This window comes from Ctenocephalides felis, unplaced genomic scaffold (genome assembly GCF_003426905.1).
Source record: "Ctenocephalides felis isolate EL2017-DRISC unplaced genomic scaffold, ASM342690v1 CF-g0.4_SCAFFOLD_01886, whole genome shotgun sequence".
In the NCBI taxonomy this organism is placed as follows: Eukaryota; Metazoa; Arthropoda; class Insecta; order Siphonaptera; family Pulicidae; genus Ctenocephalides; species Ctenocephalides felis.
The window spans coordinates 176,931,414-176,952,948 of NW_020538040.1; the positions used below are offsets into that span (position 1 = coordinate 176,931,414).

General features: G+C 27.5%; 2 protein-coding genes across 2 annotated transcripts in view; one reads left to right on the plus strand and one right to left on the minus strand.

Moving 5' to 3' along the window:
• LOC113378340 (thioredoxin domain-containing protein 5 homolog) overlaps nucleotides 1-13,564 on the plus strand; it is a 20,048-nt gene extending 6,484 nt beyond the window's left edge. The window contains exons 2-8 of the mRNA XM_026618878.1: nucleotides 9,357-9,496; nucleotides 10,715-10,836; nucleotides 10,915-11,049; nucleotides 11,298-11,453; nucleotides 11,849-12,057; nucleotides 13,013-13,145; nucleotides 13,218-13,564. Of these exons, the coding sequence (XP_026474663.1) occupies nucleotides 9,357-9,496; nucleotides 10,715-10,836; nucleotides 10,915-11,049; nucleotides 11,298-11,453; nucleotides 11,849-12,057; nucleotides 13,013-13,145; nucleotides 13,218-13,343 (1,021 nt within the window). The 3' untranslated portion in view covers nucleotides 13,344-13,564. The remainder of the gene's footprint in view (nucleotides 1-9,356; nucleotides 9,497-10,714; nucleotides 10,837-10,914; nucleotides 11,050-11,297; nucleotides 11,454-11,848; nucleotides 12,058-13,012; nucleotides 13,146-13,217) is intronic.
• LOC113376308 (A disintegrin and metalloproteinase with thrombospondin motifs 9-like) overlaps nucleotides 1-21,535 on the minus strand; it is a 490,112-nt gene that overhangs the window by 55,044 nt on the left and 413,533 nt on the right. The window lies entirely within an intron of this gene.

Here is a 21,535-nt window from a genome sequence, read left to right on the forward strand (position 1 = left end):
AATAATAAGCATAATCATGTCGTTTTTAATTGTTTTCAATAATTGCCACAACTTTAATTGGACCAGTGAAATTATTATCGAGTCATGTTGACTTTATATGAAGTATTCTCTTTATGGATATACATAAAAAGATTTATATGTGACATATATGTATCGAATATATAATGTAAATTATTATCGTAAGAAATATATTAGGATAATTATATAGGTGTATACCAATTATGGATATTGTATGAATGTAAGCTAAATTGCTGGACAGAATAAAGTAAAAGCATGAAATAGAAACAAATAATTTTATTTTTTTATTAACTTTCAATAGGGGGTATATTATTTGTAATCTGAAGTTAACTATCAGGTTGATAATGAAGACGCAAATTAGAAATATAAATATACAATTAACAATTGTATTTACTAATATATATATAATATATAAATGCTTTGTATTTCAACAACTTATCATATATCATTCGTTTGATTAAATGGCAGTAGTGACTTTGCGTAGGTGAGGTGTTTTGGACATAGGATTTTTATTCCAAATTTGATACGATTGATGAAGTCCTGGGTTTCCTTGACATAGTTATAGTCATTTGAAGATAAGCTATGATCATTAATACACAAAATTCATGTGCAAAAAGGTTATAAAAGGTTGAAAGACATAGCTTGGAAGAGCTTTGTCTTCACTTGGACAAGTTTAGGTCTGATTGTAAGTTTGAAGAGGTCGACATGTAATAAAGTTCAGAATTAATTTTGATAAATATAATGTTACAAGATTAAAAATGCACAGGCAGTTAGTATATTATTGCATTGAAAATTCTTCTGCTGAAGGATTTACCGGACAAGGACAAAATTACATGTATTCCACTTTCATGAAACATAAAAATACTTGAAGCTCAAAAAACCTAATATGAGTCTCAGCAAATATATATTCAATATGAAAATATTATTATTCTTATTCTTCTTATAAGAATATTCTTCTTTAAGAAAAATCCAATCGAAATTGAAAATAATTAACATTTGCAACACAAATGAAGAAGCTCACGGGCGACTTTTACAGATCACCCCAATAGTAACATCCAAGCCCTTGGCCAATATACATTAGAAATAGTTTGGTATGGCAAACCAAATCATAGGGTCAATCAGGGTATAGTTTGGCATGGAACTATATCCTGATCAATTCTTAGCAGCATTTGAAATAGTCCAGTCATTATAGTGAGTTCACCTCAAAAATTCGAGATACCCAGCTGTAAGTCTACCTACCATATTTAGGTTTTGAGACAACTTGAAGATGTCAATATACTAGTATTACAGACTTACAGCTGGGTATTTCGAATTCCGAGATTCTTACCTAATTTAAGCTTAAATGATGGACTAGAACATATTATTTCTTTATGAACGGATACAATGTTTTGTAAATCTTCTTATCAAAAGTATTCTGATAAAATCTAATAACTTTCCTAATTATTGACATGTGGTCTTTTTCGGGAAATTCGTGATCTTTTTCCTTTTTTTCACATATGTTATATATTATGCTGATTAAGATAAAAATGTATTGCAATATTATATGTTATTGTGACAGTATAATACTCTTAGGTAATAAACTCATATATACACTCATATACTGTAATTCAACTTATTCAAAAATATACATGTTTTTAAAACTAAAAATATTGCAACACAAATAATTAATAATAAAAATTAAAAAAAAAAATAAACATTTGCAACACGAATAAGCACAATTTGAAACAAATCGAACTGTCAATTGACAGTAAACAACTTCATATGTCAGTTGTCACCAACAAAACAATTCATAAATCTGTCATTGTGTTTCGCGACAAATCCGCTAGGAGTGAACTTGTCTGCTGACCGAAGAGAACGCGTCGATGTGTCAAAGTGTCAAAATCATGACACTCGACAAATGAACAGTAGTGTATGGACATTAGGTTAGAAAACGTTTAACCGTGTTGGTTTCTAGTCGTGATACTGGTTAATTAATAGAGTATTCTGTATCTATTACCATAGTGTTTTGTTTGTTTAAATAGTTTTAAGATAACAAAATGAACTTAATTATACTTTTCGGCCTGTGTTTTGTTACGTTTTGTACGGGACATGAGGAAAGCCCTTACACATTCCAATATACGAAAGAGAACTTTCAAGAGGGAATTGGAAAAAATAACATTTCATCATGTTTTATGCACCTGGTAAATATAATATATATTCAATCATACTATTTATATAAGAATAAGAATAATATTAAACCGCTTAAAATGTAGGTTATATGTTGTTTTTTATATGACACTCATATAAAATACTTTTATATCTTTTACATTACCGTACATTTATCGTTTATACTGTGTTTATAATTAACGTCTTGTGTGATATTTAATGCCATAATTTTTATTGTTCGATTTATAATATATTACCTCAATTCGTAATTTTCTGCATTTTTTCGTTGCATTTTTAAACATTTTATTATACACACATTTTTTTTGAACAAATAAATTTTATTGATATTATTAAGAAAGTTCATAGTTTTGTTGTGCATTTGATTGCGAACAATTTTTTGGAAACCTCGGAAATCTGTATTTCTAGTTTTTTGTAGTTCCTCATTTATTTTGTATATTTTATTCCTTATACAAGTATTTGTCTAAATATTTAAATACACATTTTTTTATTGTATTTAATCACTTCATTAAAGTTCGCTGACACTTGTGATTCCAGAACAAGTTTTTATCAAAAAGACAATAAAATTATTTTAAGTACATGTAGATACAAATTTTCTTATCATGTTGATACAGATTAAATAAATTCATTTATAATTTATCACTTGTGAGACTACAAAATGTTTAATAAAATGACATTCTGTTTTATTATTATTTTATATTAATTAAATTATATGTTCATAAATGTGTATTTCGATCAGATAATCGTTCTAACAAATCTTATAATTTAATCAAACAATTATTATATATTAACACCAGTGGTTTCTAATTATTCGCATTGCGACACCCACCTTCTCCCGTTTCCACAGATTGGAAACCACTGTATTAACATATACACACACCTACACTTTTATCCATATATGAAAAGAATAATTCCATCAACATTTCACTATATAAGAATAAAATTCTTAATTTTAATAAAAGATATCTAATTTGTTGAAGCTATAAAATTATAGCTAGTTTTAAACTAAGAGCTTGTTATTAATTTCTATATAGATATAAAAACAGTAAAATATATGCCAACTTTTTAGAAAACCACCCCCCCATGTTTTTTTAAAAAAACACAATGTTGCACCCTGCTTAATTTTTCTACCAATTTTATAATTTATTTATCATATCAACTGATATTATAATTTATTTATCATGCTACAAATTAATAATAAATAGGTACAAGTATACCTAATAATAATTTATTATTTTTTTATATAATTTAAACATTTTGGGTATATTTTTCCGAATAGTATTTTGAAATCTGTACGCCCCCATTAGAATAGCCTTGTGCCCCTCTGAGGAGGAGAATCCCCAGGGGTTGGAAACCACGGGTATTAACATATTCACACACCAAATTAGCTAATGTTTAATTAACAGTTAGATTTAATTTCTTTATAGCTATAGAAACAGTAAAATATAGCCGGTTTTCTTTTTTTACTAACTATTATATATTAACACAGTGGCTGCCAACCTTTTAGGACCGCGCCCCCCCTGTTTCTTTAAAAAGCACAATGTTGCGCCCTCCATATTTTACTACCAGTCTCATTTATACTCAACTTATATTATAGTTTATTTATCGTAATATGTAAAAGTATACATAAATAATAATTATTATTTTAACATTTTTGGTATATTTCCAAAATAGTATTTTTAAACTTGTACCCTGTACGCTTCCAGTAGAATAGTCTTGTGCCCTTCCGAGGAGGAGACCCCCCAGGGGTTGGAAACCACGGTACTAACACATTCACGTACCAAATTATACAGATATGAAAGGAATAACAATACCATTAATATTTTTCTATATAAGAATAAAATTTAATCTCTAATATGTTGAAAATTTGAAATTATTAATATAGCTAGTTATTATTTAATAGCTAGGTGTTAATTTCTATACAGCTATAAAAACAGCCTGTTTTCTTTTTTTTAATGGTAGTTGTAAATAATAATCTTACATAAAAGTTCAGTCATACCTCATTTCATTATATAATATATTTCATTTCAAACTACAATTTAAATGAAGTAGATTTTATAAGTGCTAATATAAAATTGTAGTGCATTTACAAACTACTATTTTTCTGTGAATTAAAATCTGGCTATTACTATTTCTACGTTTTTGATTTTCGATTGTCATGCTAGTGAGATATAAATAACGACTTTCAAAACGATAAGACGACGCATTTAGCTTTGTAATAAACATGAGCGACTGCCAAATTTTTTTTATATAATAGTCTAGAGAATTTAAAGTTCAAAGGTCAATAATCTTCACCGACACTCAATACTTTTACAATTGATAAAATATAAAATGTATGAATGTTTCATTTGTTTTCGAGTGGAACCGGATAAAATTAATGGACAATTTAGTTGATTATCAAAATTTTGTTGTATTTTACAAAATTAGATTGTTCTGATTGCTACTATTCTTTGTTGTAAAACACACGTTGAGGTATTTATTTTAGTATACTGTGACACATTTAATAGATTCGAGAGCTTGAAGAAGAAATATGCACATATTTATTACTACATTGTATATTTTTTAATTCTTTGAGGTTTTTCTCCAGAAAATCTGATTTTCTAATTGTAGATTTTTTATCTTCATCGTAGTGATTACCTCATGTTTTTTTTACTACAAGTAGTTTTTTGCAAATACACACTCATTGTAGTAGATTACTACATTCGTTGTAGTACTTCACTCGTTGCAGTTTTTCTACCTCATTGTAGATTTTACTACACTCGTTTTAGTAGGTAGTTGTATGTTTGCTACATTGCAGTAGATTTTTTTCTATACTTGTTTTGGTAGTCTTTTGTTTTCTACGCTCATTGCAGTAGATTTTTACAAAACAACTCAATGTAGTACATATACTACACTCGTTGTAGTACCTTTACTTACTCTTTGTAGATTTTCTACCCTCAATGTAGTAGATTTCTGCTACACTCGTTTTAGTAGTTTTTGTTTGCTACGTTCATTGCAGTAGATTTTTACAAACAAACTCAATGTAGTACATTTACTACACTCGTTGTAGTACCTTTACTTTACTCTTTGTAGATTTTCTACCCTCAATGTAGTAGATTTCTGCTACACTCGTTTTAGTAGTTTTTTGTTTGCTACGTTCATGCAGTAGATTTTTACAAACAAACTCAATGTAGTACATTTACTACACTCGTTGTAGTACCTTTACTTTACTCGTTGTAGATTTTCTACCCTCAATGTAGTAGATTTTTGCTACACTCGTTTACTAGTTTTTTGTTTGCTACGTTCATTGCAGTAGATTTTTACAAACAAACTCAATGTAGTACATTTACTACACTCGTTGTAGTACCTTTACTTTACTCGTTGTAGATTTTCTACCCTCAATGTAGTAGATTTCTTGCTACACTCGTTTTAGTAGTTTTTTGTTTGCTACGTTCATTGCAGTAGTAGTATTTTACAAACAAACTTGTTGTAGTACATTTACTACACTCGTTGTAGTACCTTTACTTTACTCGTTGTAGATTTTCTACCCTCAATGTAGTAGATTTTGCTACACTCGTTTTAGTAGTTTTTTGTTTGCCACGTTCATTGCAGTAGATTTTTACAAACAAACTCAATGTAGTAGATTTACTACACTCGTTGTAGTACCTTTACTTTACTCGTTGTAGATTTTCTACCCTCAATGTAGTAGATTTTTTGCTACACTTGTTTTAATAGTTTTTTGTTCGCTACGTTCATTGCAGTAGATTTTTACAAACAAACTCAGTGTAGTACATTTACTACAAACGTTGTAGTGTAGTAGATTTAATGCACACTTATTGTAGTAGATTCACACTCGTAGTAGATTTACACTCGTTGTAGTAGATTTACTACACACGTTGTAGTAGATTTACTACACGCGTTGCAGTAGATTTTTCAAAATCGGATGCACATTTTTACGTAATGTAAAAGCAATTGAAGAAATTCGATAAGGACTCGTATTGAACCACGATCTGCACAACCGTTTTTTTATAATTAGCAGACAAGTGCAATTTTTTTTCGAAATATATCGGTTGGGAATCCTGCTGATTAGTTTTTAGTAAAGATTGACCTGGTAGTTTCTTCATAACTCAATTTAAAAAAATGCTACTTATTCAAGTAGTTGAATTTTTATTTATATTTGACAAATCGTCAAGCTATGCTTTCATAATAATAATTGATTTGAAAAACATCATCATATTTGTTCGGAGTTAATTTTAGTCACAAGATTCTGTATGCATATACGCGTATTGCAAACAGCACTTATGCAAATAATGCGGTTATTATATTTATGCAATATTTACTAACAAGCCTATAGCATTGAAAATTGTATTATCGATTATTTCTACTCAGTGATAAGAGCTTTGGTCTTGCAAACCAAGGTTTTAGATTCGGCAGTATGATATCAAGCAATAACGTCTTTGGTTTTTAAATATGTTTCTAAGTGAAAATATCTCTTTCTCGACAACGTTGCATCAAATTAAAATATGTATATTATTCATTTTATTTATTTATTTAATTTAAACATATAGCCCACAGAATAAGACTTAAAAATACAATTAATATACATATAATATGGATAAATTACAATATATAGAATAATATATAATGCACTTAATAACACAAAATTACATAATTCAGAATATAACAATATTATTTAATTACAAAGAATAACATAAAATAATAAGATATTTGAAAGGACATATAAAAGTAAGTTAGAATATAAGCATTAGAGAAGTTTTAATAACGAAAATATGTCGAATATTGGTAGACCGTTGGTCTTCTAAAAAGCCACGTAGTTAGTATGCCAACTATTATCACAAAAGCTTATAGAGCCTTTCAGTTTTTTAATTGTAATACAGTTTTTCTTTAGAAAAAATTTAATTAGTTGCAACTAATTCTAAATAAAACTTTTTTTATTAGTGTATGCTTCCATTTTATCACTAGTTTTTTACACTGGCATGATGGATGCTGGGCGTTTCTTATCAAAATTTATATGTAACGCTGTTTTATGTTAACTTTGGATTATACTCGTATTCATTTCTTATCTACACGTATATCTATTTAAGCTTACACATATATACTTATATTTATGTATTTACTAACCATTATCTAATGGTTAATAAATTACTTAAACAGACAAAACTTGCACCATCATTATATCAAGCGTTTGAATATTTTTTGTATGAAGCCTGTCTGTGTTTTTTATGCTATTAACATTTTCAGCCATTTTTATTTATTTAACGCCCATGATAAAGAAAATAAAAAACAATTCAGAATAAAATAAAAATTTAAAATACACTAATTTTTTATCATACAATTTCTGCTTATTATTACATTTTGAAATAAAAATCATTGGCATATTTAAGTAAATCAAAAATATATTTATAGTGTTTTTCTGTTGAAATATATTTGGAGCTTCATAATGTTCTATATATATACATACATATTTTATATTTTTTAAATTTTTAACGCTTGAACATTAATTTAAATTTTCATAAGTTACATGATTTTTATCTAGAACTAGATCTGAAATACACGGTTTTTTATACACGAAAAGTGTGCTGTAATTTTATGGCAGTAATTTTGTTTCTTTAATTTTTTATTCTGAAGTTTTGCTCCTACAATTTATATATTATTTTTTGTTATTGCATTTGATCAATTTTGGTATTCTCGAACTCAAATATTATGACTTATAAGAATATTTATGAACCACTTAATATCTAATTAAATCTATGTGGGCTGTTCTATAATATTTATTCATCATGGAATCAAGATAATAATTTGAGTTTCAACATTACCAATTAAATAAATATTTTGCTGCAAAATTAATCTTGATTCCGTGATGAATAGGATTTAATTAGAGGTTAAGTGGTTCATAAATATTCTTATGTGTCATAATATTTGAGTTCGAGAATAATATACAGATGGCGCAAGAATTTACTTAATGACGTATGTTAATAACAAATACATGATAACTTCCAATTAGCGTGCGCTGTTTATATTAAGTTTAAGTTATTTAATGTTTATATTAAGAGCTAATACTATTAGAAATTCATTTTTTATTCATTTGGAAGCATTGGCGCCCTTGGAAGCAAAGAAATTCGAAAAGGTCCTTGTTAAGGATCACCCTAATATATATATATATATATATATATATATATATATATATATATATATATATATACTCACACTTTCTTATAAATAATGAATGTGTACATTTTCACACACATGCACTTTTTATTTATTATTCTTTTAATCGGAAGCAATAACTTTCTCAGTAAATTGAAATTGCACACATTTTGTTTGTATACTGCATTTTATCACAAAAGTTGTGTACAAATTCAATGAGCGTGAAATTGTAAACACATTTGTTATTATACATGTATTAAATATTTATTTTTCTTCTTTAAGATAGTTAGCTAAATTAGCATATGTGTATATAATCATCGATTTGCATTTATTACTGCACATAAAAATAGATTTCTTTCACATGATTTAATAATATCTATCATAAGTTGAAGTATCTATGTTTTCAATTCATTATTAATGTAGACTTCTTTTTAAAATGGGCTTCCTCATTTTCTAACCGGTTAGTTTGACGAATCGTGGGTTTAAATAAATTAGGACCAAGACGTAGGATAATATCATGGTACTCAAATTATAGTGCATGGGCATGACATTACTAAAATTATTGACTCGACAAAAAGCATACCATGTACTTGAATGTAATTAACTTCGGATATGAAAATAATAGTTTCAAAATGGTTACATTCCGTGTCAGGAAAAAATTGAGACAACTGGATAAAAATTGCCAATATTCGTTTTAATTACGGAGAAGGTTGTTTTTTCCAGGATGAAGTTGCAAGTTGCATTCTGAATCAATCATGAAAAAAGTGGAAATGTTGCTACATCAGTTATAAAAATTAATAACCAATTGATGGAACTCGATAAGTCAGGCTGAATGCTAATCAGTTCAGTAAAAAAAAAAATTATCAACCTTTTCACATAAAAACTTGCACGGTTCTAAACATATAATAGAACTTAACTTAATAATTAGTTCTGTATACTTTAACAAAACAATGGTTTAGTCACATAAATTATCATGTAAATTACTAAATTCTTAATTAATTTTAATTTTATGTATATCGATTTTATAGGTGCGGTTACTGCCAAAAATTGGCGCCCACATGGAACCAGTTAGCCGAGATGTTAAATTCAGATGAGCATTCAAGAGTCACCATTGCCAAAGTTGATTGTACGACTGATAATGAAGTTTGCTCTCAACATGATGTTACAGGTAAAAATTAAACATAATTTCAATTTTAATACAAAAAAAATTATCAACATCTCATACAACGAAGAATCTGATACTGGTTTTTAAAATATTCTTTTATTAACGTTTGCTCTCATTTTTTACTATAAACCGAATTTTTAACTACAGTTGATTTAAATAATTACAGGGGGTAATTTTCATTGAGGATTTTTAAATTATGTTAACAAAAGTTAAAATATCGTTTAATTAGTGCCCATATTAAATGTACTAAATAATGTTATTGTTTACTAATTAACAACACGGTCGTATTTACTTTGTTTTAATTGTATTACATGAGCCGCATACGTTATTAGTTGATTGTGTACATAACGTTTTCTTTTCAGAAATATTTAAGCGCCGAATGACGTTACTAATTGTGTCATTTATTGTGCTATTAACGGAATATTTAAAATGGTTAAAAAATGTGACTTTTTTTATTGCGTACCCAACAGGTAAAAGTTAGAGATGCAGAATATTTTTGTAAAAATGTGCATTTCGAGAATTTCTGTAATTTTTGATCCAAAACTTTATATATAAACATACATAGCGTTCTGAATTCTATCTATTGTTTCAAATAGTACAAATATTCAAATTCAAATTTTAATTTTTTTTGTCTTACATTAAAAATTTTTGTTAAACACTTCTGACTCTTTCGTAAGTTTGTTATTACAAACCCAACCTTTGATAATTAGAGATATAAAATCTTATTAAAAAATCCATATTTGCATAATTTCTGCAATTTTTATCTCATGACTTTATAAACATAGATTATATTCTAAATTATATCTGATTTGTGTCGAATACTACAAATTTCAAATGAAAACTTTAGTATAAATATTTTGTCTTAAATAAGATTTTATTGTTAATTAGATGACTCATTTGTAACTTTGTTATTACATGTAGAATAATTGAAAATTAGAGATTCAAAATCTTATGGTAAAAATCCACATTTCAAGAACATTTTGCAATTTTTATCTCGTGATTTATAAACATACTCAGCATTCTGAATTCCAACTGATATTGTGTTCAATAGTTTACATTTTCAAACACAAACTTTAGAATAAATAATTTATCTTAAATTCAAATTTTTTAATAATTAGATCTGACTTTAAACACAAAACTATTGTATTTATGATAATTACTATAATTGTTATGTTAATATATATCTCTAGAAACTCAATTAAAGCATTTAATTTATTATAGGCTACCCTACCCTGTTATTCTTCAAATTGGACACTGAAGAACCTGTGAAGTTCAAAGGAACTCGAGATTTACCAACTCTCACAGCTTTTATTAATGAACAAATCGGTGCCAATGAACCTTTGGTAAGTAACAAATGTATTTCAAAAATTACTACACAAAGAAATTAAATGTTCTGAAATTAAATCTCTTTTTTTATATAGGATGTTGAATCGATTCCACATATTCCTGATGCTGTCAATGGTCTAGTCGAATTGACAGAAGATACGTTTGCAGATCATGTCAGAGAAGGGCAGCATTTTGTGAAGTTTTATGCACCATGGTGTGGTCACTGCCAGGTAAAGTAATTGTTAGAATTTGTGAAATAAAAGAACAATTATATACACAATTGTGTAAAATTAAATATAAATATATTTTATGTATTTATTATATATTTAAATATAATATATATACTCTTTGGTTGTGATCTGAATGCAAAAGTGTTCTTTTTATTGGAATACTTTTCTAATTCAATTAAGGATAACATTTTACATTTGATTTTTTTTTTAAATACTGAAACCTTTCAAAAATGAATTTTTTTTTTTAGAGTCTTGCCCCAGTTTGGGAAAAACTAGCGAGTACTTTTGAACATGAAGACTCTGTAAGCATTGCTAAAATTGACTGCACTCAACATCGCCCAATTTGCACACAATTTGAAGTAAAAGGATATCCTACCTTATTATGGATAGAGGATGGCAAAAAGGTATGTATGTTTGATAGTAAAACTTACTTTAAATAAAATACATTGACTTATTAAAAGTAACATTTGATATGAGTTATTCTTGCCTAATGTTTTATATGTACTGAGTACTGTTAGTAACAGGACACTAATTGGCTATTTATATATTTATAATTATAATATTATTTATATATTAATACATATAATATTATTTAATTAATATAATAATATATTATAATTATAATTATTATTTATATTATAATTTATAATTGAAATTTAAAGCTGTTTTAATATTATACTTGTTCCTTGAAATTAACTATTGCACTTCGTTATGTAATTATTTATTCACTTGGAGGAGAAAAATGAAATCAATTTTTTATAATTGTCTTTTATCAACTGATACAGTTTTTATTCTTTAGGTGGAAAAATACTCTGGACAAAGGAATCACGAAGAATTAAAGGCTTATGTTGAGAAGAAACATGGTGCTTCACAAATTGATGATGAAGATAGAGATGATAATCGCATTCCAGACACTAATGAAGAAGAAGGTGTCTTTAATCTTGTGGGATCAAACTTTGAACAAGGCATTTCAAAGGGTGTGACTTTCGTCAAATTTTTTGCACCATGGTAATTGAATCTTCATTGTCATAGTTTTATTTTATTATTTACAGCTCTTTCTGTGGATGCTTTAAGTCTTTTAAAAAAGTACTGTTTGAGCTTAAACTAGTCAAATTGTTCGTAGTTTAAAAGTAATTTTATAATCAATTTTACAAAACTTGTTTTTCCGTCTGGAATTGTAAAGCAGAATGATCATTTTTAATGAGCATAGTGGTCAGGTATAAGAAATACATTATACATTTATAATGTGTATAATACTTTATAGAATGCTTCTGAAAGAAAACTGAAAATATAGATAACCTCCGTGTTACAAATTACTTACTTTCCAAAAGATTAGTGTGTTATGCAAATTCTTGTTATATAAAACAAATGACTATCACAAGAAGAGGAGTCATCTTTAAAAAATTTAAAAAAATTGCATCCTATTTATCATCTTACAATTAATTAATTACATCTTACAATTAATTTATAAATCATAGGAAGCAAGTGCGGTGCATCTCAAGTATTTTATTTTTGGCAAGATATTCTCACCCCCCAGATTCATTTTTTTCTGAAAAAAAAAATTTCCATTTTTGGCTGCTTGCTTTTAGTGTAGAGACTTTTATACATGTATGACCTAACCGTTCGGGTAAGCTTAGGCTTTTTTTTTTTATAAAGCATGTACATGCTTGAATGGAAAATATTAAATGAGATATCTTTTTTACTAGTTTTATCACATTTATTGAACTATTATATTGATTAATCTAAATTTAAATTAGATTAAGTTTGCTTTTAAAACATTCTACTTTATTTCTCATGTAATCAGGTTTTTTCTTAATTCAATCCGCGTTACAGTGAAATCATGCTTTAAAAATACACTGCAGGAATGTCTTCAATACTCGTATTGTGTTAGATTTAATACGTTGTATACTGGGGTTACCTCAATATACAAAATGTTAACGAATAATTTAATGTTTTCATTTAGGTGTGGACATTGTAAAAGGTTAGCACCTACTTGGGATGACTTAGCTAAAAAGGTTGTCGGTTCAACTAACATTAACGTAGCTAAAGTTGACTGCACTTTAGAGGACAACAAGGAATTGTGTTCTCTTCAAGCTGTAATTATATTTACTATTATATTACTATGATATACTAAGAGGTGCTTACTATATTAAATATATACATTTTAGGTTGACGGTTTCCCTACTCTATATTTGTACAAGGATGGGCAAAAATTATCCGAATACAATGGATCACGGTCATTAGATGATCTCTACGAATTTTTAATGTCACATGTAGTACATGATGAGTTGTAATTAAAATTGTGATAGTTTTAATTTAGGTTTATATGTAATTTTAATTGTATTAGAATATTTCTTCAGATAACACTACAACAGAGACTGAGCCATGACTGGATATTTACAATTATTTACAATGCATCATATTATTCCTTTTTTTAAAAATTTTTACAGTGTATTGATAATACAACAATAAATCTAATTCAGATGCAGATGATGCTGTTTCTGAACTCATTTGGTAAAACAAAATGAAGCGTTTGGTTTTATTTACAAGTATTCATTATGAGGCATTTGCAAAAACTGTTCAAATATAGAATGTTTTGTGGGTTGATCAGAATTGTGTGGTCCTCAGAATTTTTATATAACTAGCCGGAGTTGCTATAATTCTTACCATTTAGAACAATCTATAAAGTGAGAAAAAATTAATTTCAATTATCATTTTAAACAAGCTATGAAGTTTTTGAATTTGATAAAAATTATTTCTTTTATTGTGTTATAACTTGGATCCCGAAATACGAACAGATACTCTTTACTTTTTGATAGAAAATTTGTTAGTAGATTGTGAATACTTTTTTCATGCTGTTGTTTTCATAGATCGACACGTAATGATTTTGATACATTCTTCATATTATTTATAGTTTTGACTTATTGTTTGTTTGTCATTTTAATAATAGTTGAATATATGCATATTTAATCTTATTCAACTTATGGAGTCCTAGATCTCGATTTGTTTGTATCGTTTCTCAGAATATAAAAGATTCATCCCTAACATACAACTAAGATACTCAACAACATTTATTGACACAGGTGGTGAACTTGTCCCAGAATAAAGTATTTTAGGATAAAATATTAACCAACTTCTCAATTTCTCAATTTTTGTTTCCTGAATTCTGTACCAGAACTCTCGCATTAATTGCAACTAGTGTTACATGGTATCATGCATTAAGGCAAATTGGTGAAACTTCACAGACTGCAATTAAACATTTGAGAAATAAAAATAATCAATAATAAAAAAATATCAATGAACTTTCAAATCAAACAAAATCGAATGTACACCAATTAGTCAATGAAAGTCATGATTAGGACCAATTAGTCATGGACCAATTAGTCATTAGGTACACCAATTAGTCATGAATTAGTCATGATTAGGAGAAAGTCAAAACTCTTTAAGAGCACGAAAAAGGCCAAGAATGTCGTATTAGCCTATGAAATAAATTGCACAACAAATATTGTATATAAAAAAATCTCAAAAAAGCTAATATAAAATAAATAGCAATTAACATAAAAATAAACCCTTAATCTTTTTTTTTCAAATTCGGTATAGCTAGTTATTAATAATTTTATGATATTTACATGATATTCATTTATAAAAACATTGAACGATCATTAGCGTTATTTGTTTACTGTCTGCTCAATTGCCAAACTGTTTCAAAAAAATATGAATAGGATTTAAAATCAAATACACCAGCCGAAGGCGATAGTATCAACTATATCGAATTTGTGATACAACTTCAAATGGTTTGTTTAGAAGTTCTTATCTTCACAATATCGGCATCGTTGATCTATGCTTGTTGATATTACAGCAATGATTGAAATGCGGACTTCATTTAATGCCTGCATTTTGCAGAGACAAGAACAAAGGCGTGTCGACCCGGACGCCAACGCAACCGGGTCGACGAGCCGACGAGAAATCAGAAGGTTTTTATGATAGTGGTATTGAACTTGTGCTTATTGGATCCGTCATAATTGAATGTGTTTTACACATAAATGAGTGAGTATTACATTTTTTTTGTCGAGTTTTATCAATACAGTCAACCTTCTGGGAGCGCGGTTTTCGCGCATATTAAGCGGAGTTTAAATTGAAGTTTTCATTTAACTTTAGTAACTGGTATTAATGTAAAAGGTTTAAATATTAGTTCTGTTATCAGATATTTTGTCTGTTTCAATATGTTTGTAAAAACATGCCTGCTACATGATAGCTGTGTGCGACATCGGTTTTAGTAGTTTCAGAGCTCTTTCCTTGAATGTTAGTTTTTTTCTCAAACAATCTGCCTGATTTTTTGTTGGAAAATTCCGCTTCTATTTAATTTTTTATCATATCATAAGCATTCATTAATTCAATAATAATATTATTATATATTACACGGTACGTATTCACTGCGTCATCGGAGGGTTGACTGCAGTTGTTATTGCAAAATCGTACGTAACATTCAGATAATATATATTTAATTATTTATTTAATAAATTCGAATATAGTAAACTCTGTTTTTATGATGACCAGTTTCGTACGATTTTGTTTTTATAAAAATATGAATCATATAGTTACGTAAACAGTGGTATTGTCGCTCGACGTGTGAACGACATTCGTTTTGTATGCAGAGTTTTATCCACGATTCGCGTCATTAAAATTAGTTTTACAGTTCCTTCAGGTTAAATTAAAAAATTTTATAAATTAATAAAAGCTGTTTCATGAATAATTGGCGTATTTTCTAAGTAAGACTTTTTATGCGGCCCTTATCCACCGCATGAAAACAATTCATACAGTGTCGTACAATGTTGTTTATTTTATGTAAAAATTAATCTGACTCTAATATTCAAGTCCTATATATCTAACCAATACATTCTAAATAAAATAATAAAATATGGAATTTTAATTTATTTAATATAAAAATTATTAGCATTAATTTATATTAAAAATTATTTAATTAAGTAGCTCTCAAAAAATTAAAGAAAATAATTCCCCTACTTTTGATATTGTAGTTTGCTGAATGAGTTTGTGTGATATTTGACTCTCATTTCAGTAATTAATTAACTTGACATTTTGTAAATGACTCGAGGAGACGATGAAAGGTGTCATCGTAATAACACTTCAACATTTTGGATTTTGTGTTCAAATTCATTGCTTCATTATTGTCACATAAAAGATCATTTGATAAATAGTATTACGAAATTTATACATAATAATTGTTTCATTATTTTTATATTATGTTTTTTTTTTTTTTTAAAAAAAAAGTTACTAACAGCAATCCAAACTTAACGAGTAACATGAGATATTTTAATGCCTTTTTAGGGACGGGACTTTATGGCAACTCATCGGTTGTCCTACCTATTTTAATGAAATTATTATTAATACTGATGATTTTTTATTAATGCAGCAATGCTGGAAAAGGCTTATTTTGCTATCTATATTTTCTAGTATAAGCTGATGTCACTACTGCTTTATATAACAATTTGAATTATAACTTTTCTCGCAAGAAGCAAACAGTTTTTAAATAATATTACTGAAAATATTTCTGTTAAATTTTTATTTATTTATTTATCGTTAACCAGAACTTAATTGTTCTATAAGCTTCTTAGGACTTCTTAATGATCTGGCTTTGTTAATGGTAACCCAAAGGTTGTCCTATTTGTATTTGATAAATTATTAGATTAACTCTAATACAGTTTTTTTTCTCATTGTTTCAGTAATACAAGGAGTGGACTATTTTTACTCGCAACTTATTGCTACTATACCTACCGATTGACATCAGGCTGTCCGAAGCGGATATCGAACATGGGACTTCTGAAGCCAATTTTATGGTAAGTGAGTTTTTTTTAGATATGCTATTAGTTACATTTTATCCTTTTATATTGCGGATAATAAGTTAAACAAATGATACAGAATCAAACATTTTAAATTCGATGTGAAGCTAATGCATATATAGTAATATTTCTACTGAGATTTGCATGCAAAAAATTTGGATTAATTCTTTTTTAATACATTAATGTGTATATAAATACTATATTAGCTCTTAATATATTATAATTTATTATAAGCAAGTTTCTTAGACTTGATTAAGTAATTAGTGATATTTCCTATTTTTAATTTTTTTATGGTCAAAAATGATTTATTAAAGAGTCCAATACCCAGTCCAGCATAGGTTCCCCAACTTTTTTGTATCGTGTGTTTTGTTATGGATATCGATTTTTTTATAAATTTCTAACTGTACTATAGTTTAATATTAAATATTTAAAAGTAAAATACCCATTAAGTTTAAACGCTATGAATTTAAAATAATAATACATGTTAATGAATATTTATAATTATCATGATCATTTGGCAACTGTTTTGTAAGGTTTAATCTTACATCTACCAGTTTTTTTGTTAGAAGATCGGTAATAACATTGGTCTTATATTTTATGAAACATAGGGTAATTAAAAGAAAAATGCAATTTTTCGTTAAGATCTTGAAATTATGGAGAAAAGTGGACAAACTAATGTTAATACTTCTATATAATATCAGCAATTTTTTTTTTCATTCATTACAAATATATATTATAATTCTATTGCTTAAAAAACTGCATTTCCACATAGATGTGAGAAATCATTATTAAGTCGTCATATTTCTATGTTAAGTTTTAAGACATTTCAAAATTGGTCATCTTAATTAAATGTAATTCCCTCGCTTCAGTTGTACAATAATAATGGTCGGATTTCATAATTTCAATTCTAGAGTACAAAACATTAGTTTTCTAGTTCATAATGTTGACAATAACATGAAAATAACAATTATCCATTGTCATTAGTTGTGCAACTGACGTCCTTGGCCGTGTGACAAATTAGGGCATTTCGGTACTTGTAATGGAAACTTCATTGTTGGATTAAAGATGTACAAATTGCTAAGTACGACAAACATTATGTATTCGCAGAGCATTCTGTAATACGCTTAAAACTTAACTCGAAAACGATGTTGAAAATGAACTTTCTGATCTTGTTAAATTAGCAGTTTTAGAAGGCGAGCGTTTAGCATTACTCCCAGGCATAATTGTTGTTCGTTTTTACAATTTTATAGATAGATATTATACGTTATCTAACAGAATTTCAATTTGTAATTTTATCAATGTTTTTTTTGAGACTGGTATCAATTACGTGTATTTCGTTTTTTACCGAATTGCTCGACTTATTCCAATTTCAATTTTTTTTTTAATTTTTTTTATTTTTTTTATATTTTTATTTGTTTTGTTTTGTAAGGGCATCATTGATATACTTTTTGCATTTCTTTATTACAGCATAGGTAGATGTTATACATTATCTAAAAGAATTTCAATTTTATAATTATCTCAATTTTTTGTTAAGATTACTTTACACTGGTTTGCTCGACTTAATTCAAACTATTGGAATAAATTTTATTTTTATGAAAATTTATCTTATTTTCTTCATTTAGTTTTTTAAAAGTGAATAGATAAGGAGTTTTACATTATTCAACTGAATTTTAATTCATATTAATGTTTCCTTTTATTCATCGGATTGCTCGACTTATGTCAAATTCAACTTTTTTGAATTATTTTTTAAAAAATTATTTTATTTTATAATATATTATATTTTATATATAATTTTATAAATATATAGATAGATACTTTTTTCATTTCTCCATTAGTGCATAAATAGATGTTTTACATTGTCTAGAAGAATTTCAATTTTATTTTTTGATAATGGATAGACAAGGCGCCATACATCCGACTTTATTCAGATTCAATTTTGTTTTGATGAATTCTTTTTACATATGTTTTTTTAATTAAAATTCTGACGAATCCTGTTGAACTGATTTGTTGATTATAAATGTAACGTAAAATCTGTAAAGAACGAGTAAATGTAAAGTAAAATTTTATTAATTACATGTATGTATATTCATACGTATGTATATACAATACAATAAAAAACATTTTTTTTGACTATTTTTAAATTAAAAATAAAATGAAATAAAAAACCATAAATTATTTGAGAAACAAAAATATCACATTAAATTAAACAAAACCTCTTTGTGAAACAGGTGAAATATATTTATTTTTCAATTAATTTTTGTGTAAAAAGTTTTCTATTTATTTTGATTTTTGTCATTTATTTTTTTATGCAGTTCTTTTCAGATTAGTGCTTTTTTACGTTAGTTTTTCCCCTTTTTTATAATATTTTTGTTCATTATTTTATAAAAATTTTAATATGTGGTATATTATTTTTATTTCATTTTTCTATAAACCGACTGTGAGACCAACACAGGGAACAACCAATTGAGACTGGCAACGTAGGGAAGTCTTTTCAATTAATTTAGTTGATGAAAATAATTTAGTTTTTTTTTTCTACTATCTGGTATTTATATATATATATATATATATATATATATATATATATATATTTATATTTTATATATTTATGTTTGAAGCTTATGTATGGTTTCGGAGTTTGTCATGCACATACGTTTCAGGAAGGAGCATGCGTGCGAGCTCTGCTCCAGAGTACAGTACAGAGTAGGGAGAAGTTGATAAACTAATCAATGATATTTTGTTTTATTTGTTACATATACTTCTTTTAAAGCACAACATCTTGATTTAACCCAATAACTTCCATTACGCATACTCCTTTATCTCAACATATGCATATAAACACACATGTTGCAACATGTTGACATTTGTATATTTTGCAAATTATTTAACATAATTAATGTAATTATCTTATTCAATGTTAAATTTTGTGCAATTATTAATTACTGTTAGTGGAACTTTTTAGAAAGATGTTGACGCAAGTTGTTTAAAAATTGTTATTGAATGCATAATTGATAAAAGATTTCGGTGTAATTATAATGTTATTGATATTTCATAATGATAAAGATGTCAATTTTATTTAGTACACATCTTCAGTTGTTTGATATTAATTTGCGGTTGGCCAATACAAATACCTGTTTGTTTATTAACTTCTCAAAAGAGAAATTTGTTTTCGCGAAAAAATTCGATTTGATAATTTTGTTTTCTTGACGTTTCAATTCATTCTGAATCGAATGAAACCAAATAAAGATGACCAATACAAATACCTCCCGAAAAAGAAATTTGTTTTCGCGTAAAAATCCGATTTGCTAATTTTATGTTTTCTCAACGTTTCAACTCACTCTGAATCGAATGAGACCAAAATTAGAAAATTTTGTGTGTGTGTATGTGAGCCGATTTTTGACCTCTCGTCAATTTCAAAAATTTAAGTGCCATTCGATGTAACTTGTTAAGAACTAGGGTTAATCAGTCTTGCGCGACAATCGGCCAAGCCGCTTCTTTGTATTTTACTGAAAAGTGTAATTTTTTTTGTCTACGTTTTAGCCCACAATCTTTAATCAATCATAAATTCAAAAACTGTTCAAAAGATATTGGTTGGGGAACACATTGATTAGTTTTTGGTAAAGATCGGCCGGGCTGTTTCTTCATAAATATTAAATGTTGAATTTTTTTTACGATTTTGATGAAACATTGTATAACGATAGATATTGTAGTCTGAAAAATCAAACTAATGGGCCGATTCTGCTGTAAAAGCTACGTATGTTACGCTGCGTTTTTCATATAAAGTGGTACTAAAAACTGTCAAAATGCAGTGTGGTTGATTTGCAGTCAAGCCTTTTTAGATATAAAACTTAACCTAGAAAACGCACAAACGTCAAAAAATATAATGTTATCACAAGTGCATCTTTCTGATGTGTCACTTTAACCCTTTCCACTCGTATGCCGCCGCTTCGACGACAAGATACATACAAATTTTGAAATGCCCGAGTGGAAAGGGTTAATATATGCAAAAACTTAGATTTTATGTGTAAAACCCTGATCGCAAATATATAGCATTTCTACAGTTTTTAGTACCATTTTATATAAGAAACATAGTCTTGCCATAACATTGGCGTACTTCATGGCTGAATTGGCTCATAAAATATTATATGCACATGATAAGCGGTCGATTTATAAAAGTTATGTAAAGTTTATCATTTCGCCGAGCACTTAAGCGAAGAATCTATGCTTTTCGTGCATATGTAGGTAGCTACTGATTACAGTTGACAAACACAATTAAAAACTACATTTTTAGAACCCGAAATAGATGAAATGAAATGTGTTAAACAAATTAATTTAATTTATACAATTAATGATATTATAAGTATCTGAAAAATGGTATTATTTGAAAATTTTACTTTCGGTATAAACAGTTGTATATTTTACCAAGGTATCTGATCCCAATTCTTAAGTTGATCGTGTGTTGTACGTATTGAAGAGTTAACGCATCTTGCCTTAAGGCAAAATGCTGCTTACAACTAGTTTTGTTTAAAAATTATCGCAAAGGTTCACTGATTGCAGCCATGCGATTGTTCTCGGGTCCGGAGCGCGTAGTCCGATACGCTGCTACGCGGCTAGTTCCAGGAGTGCGACTC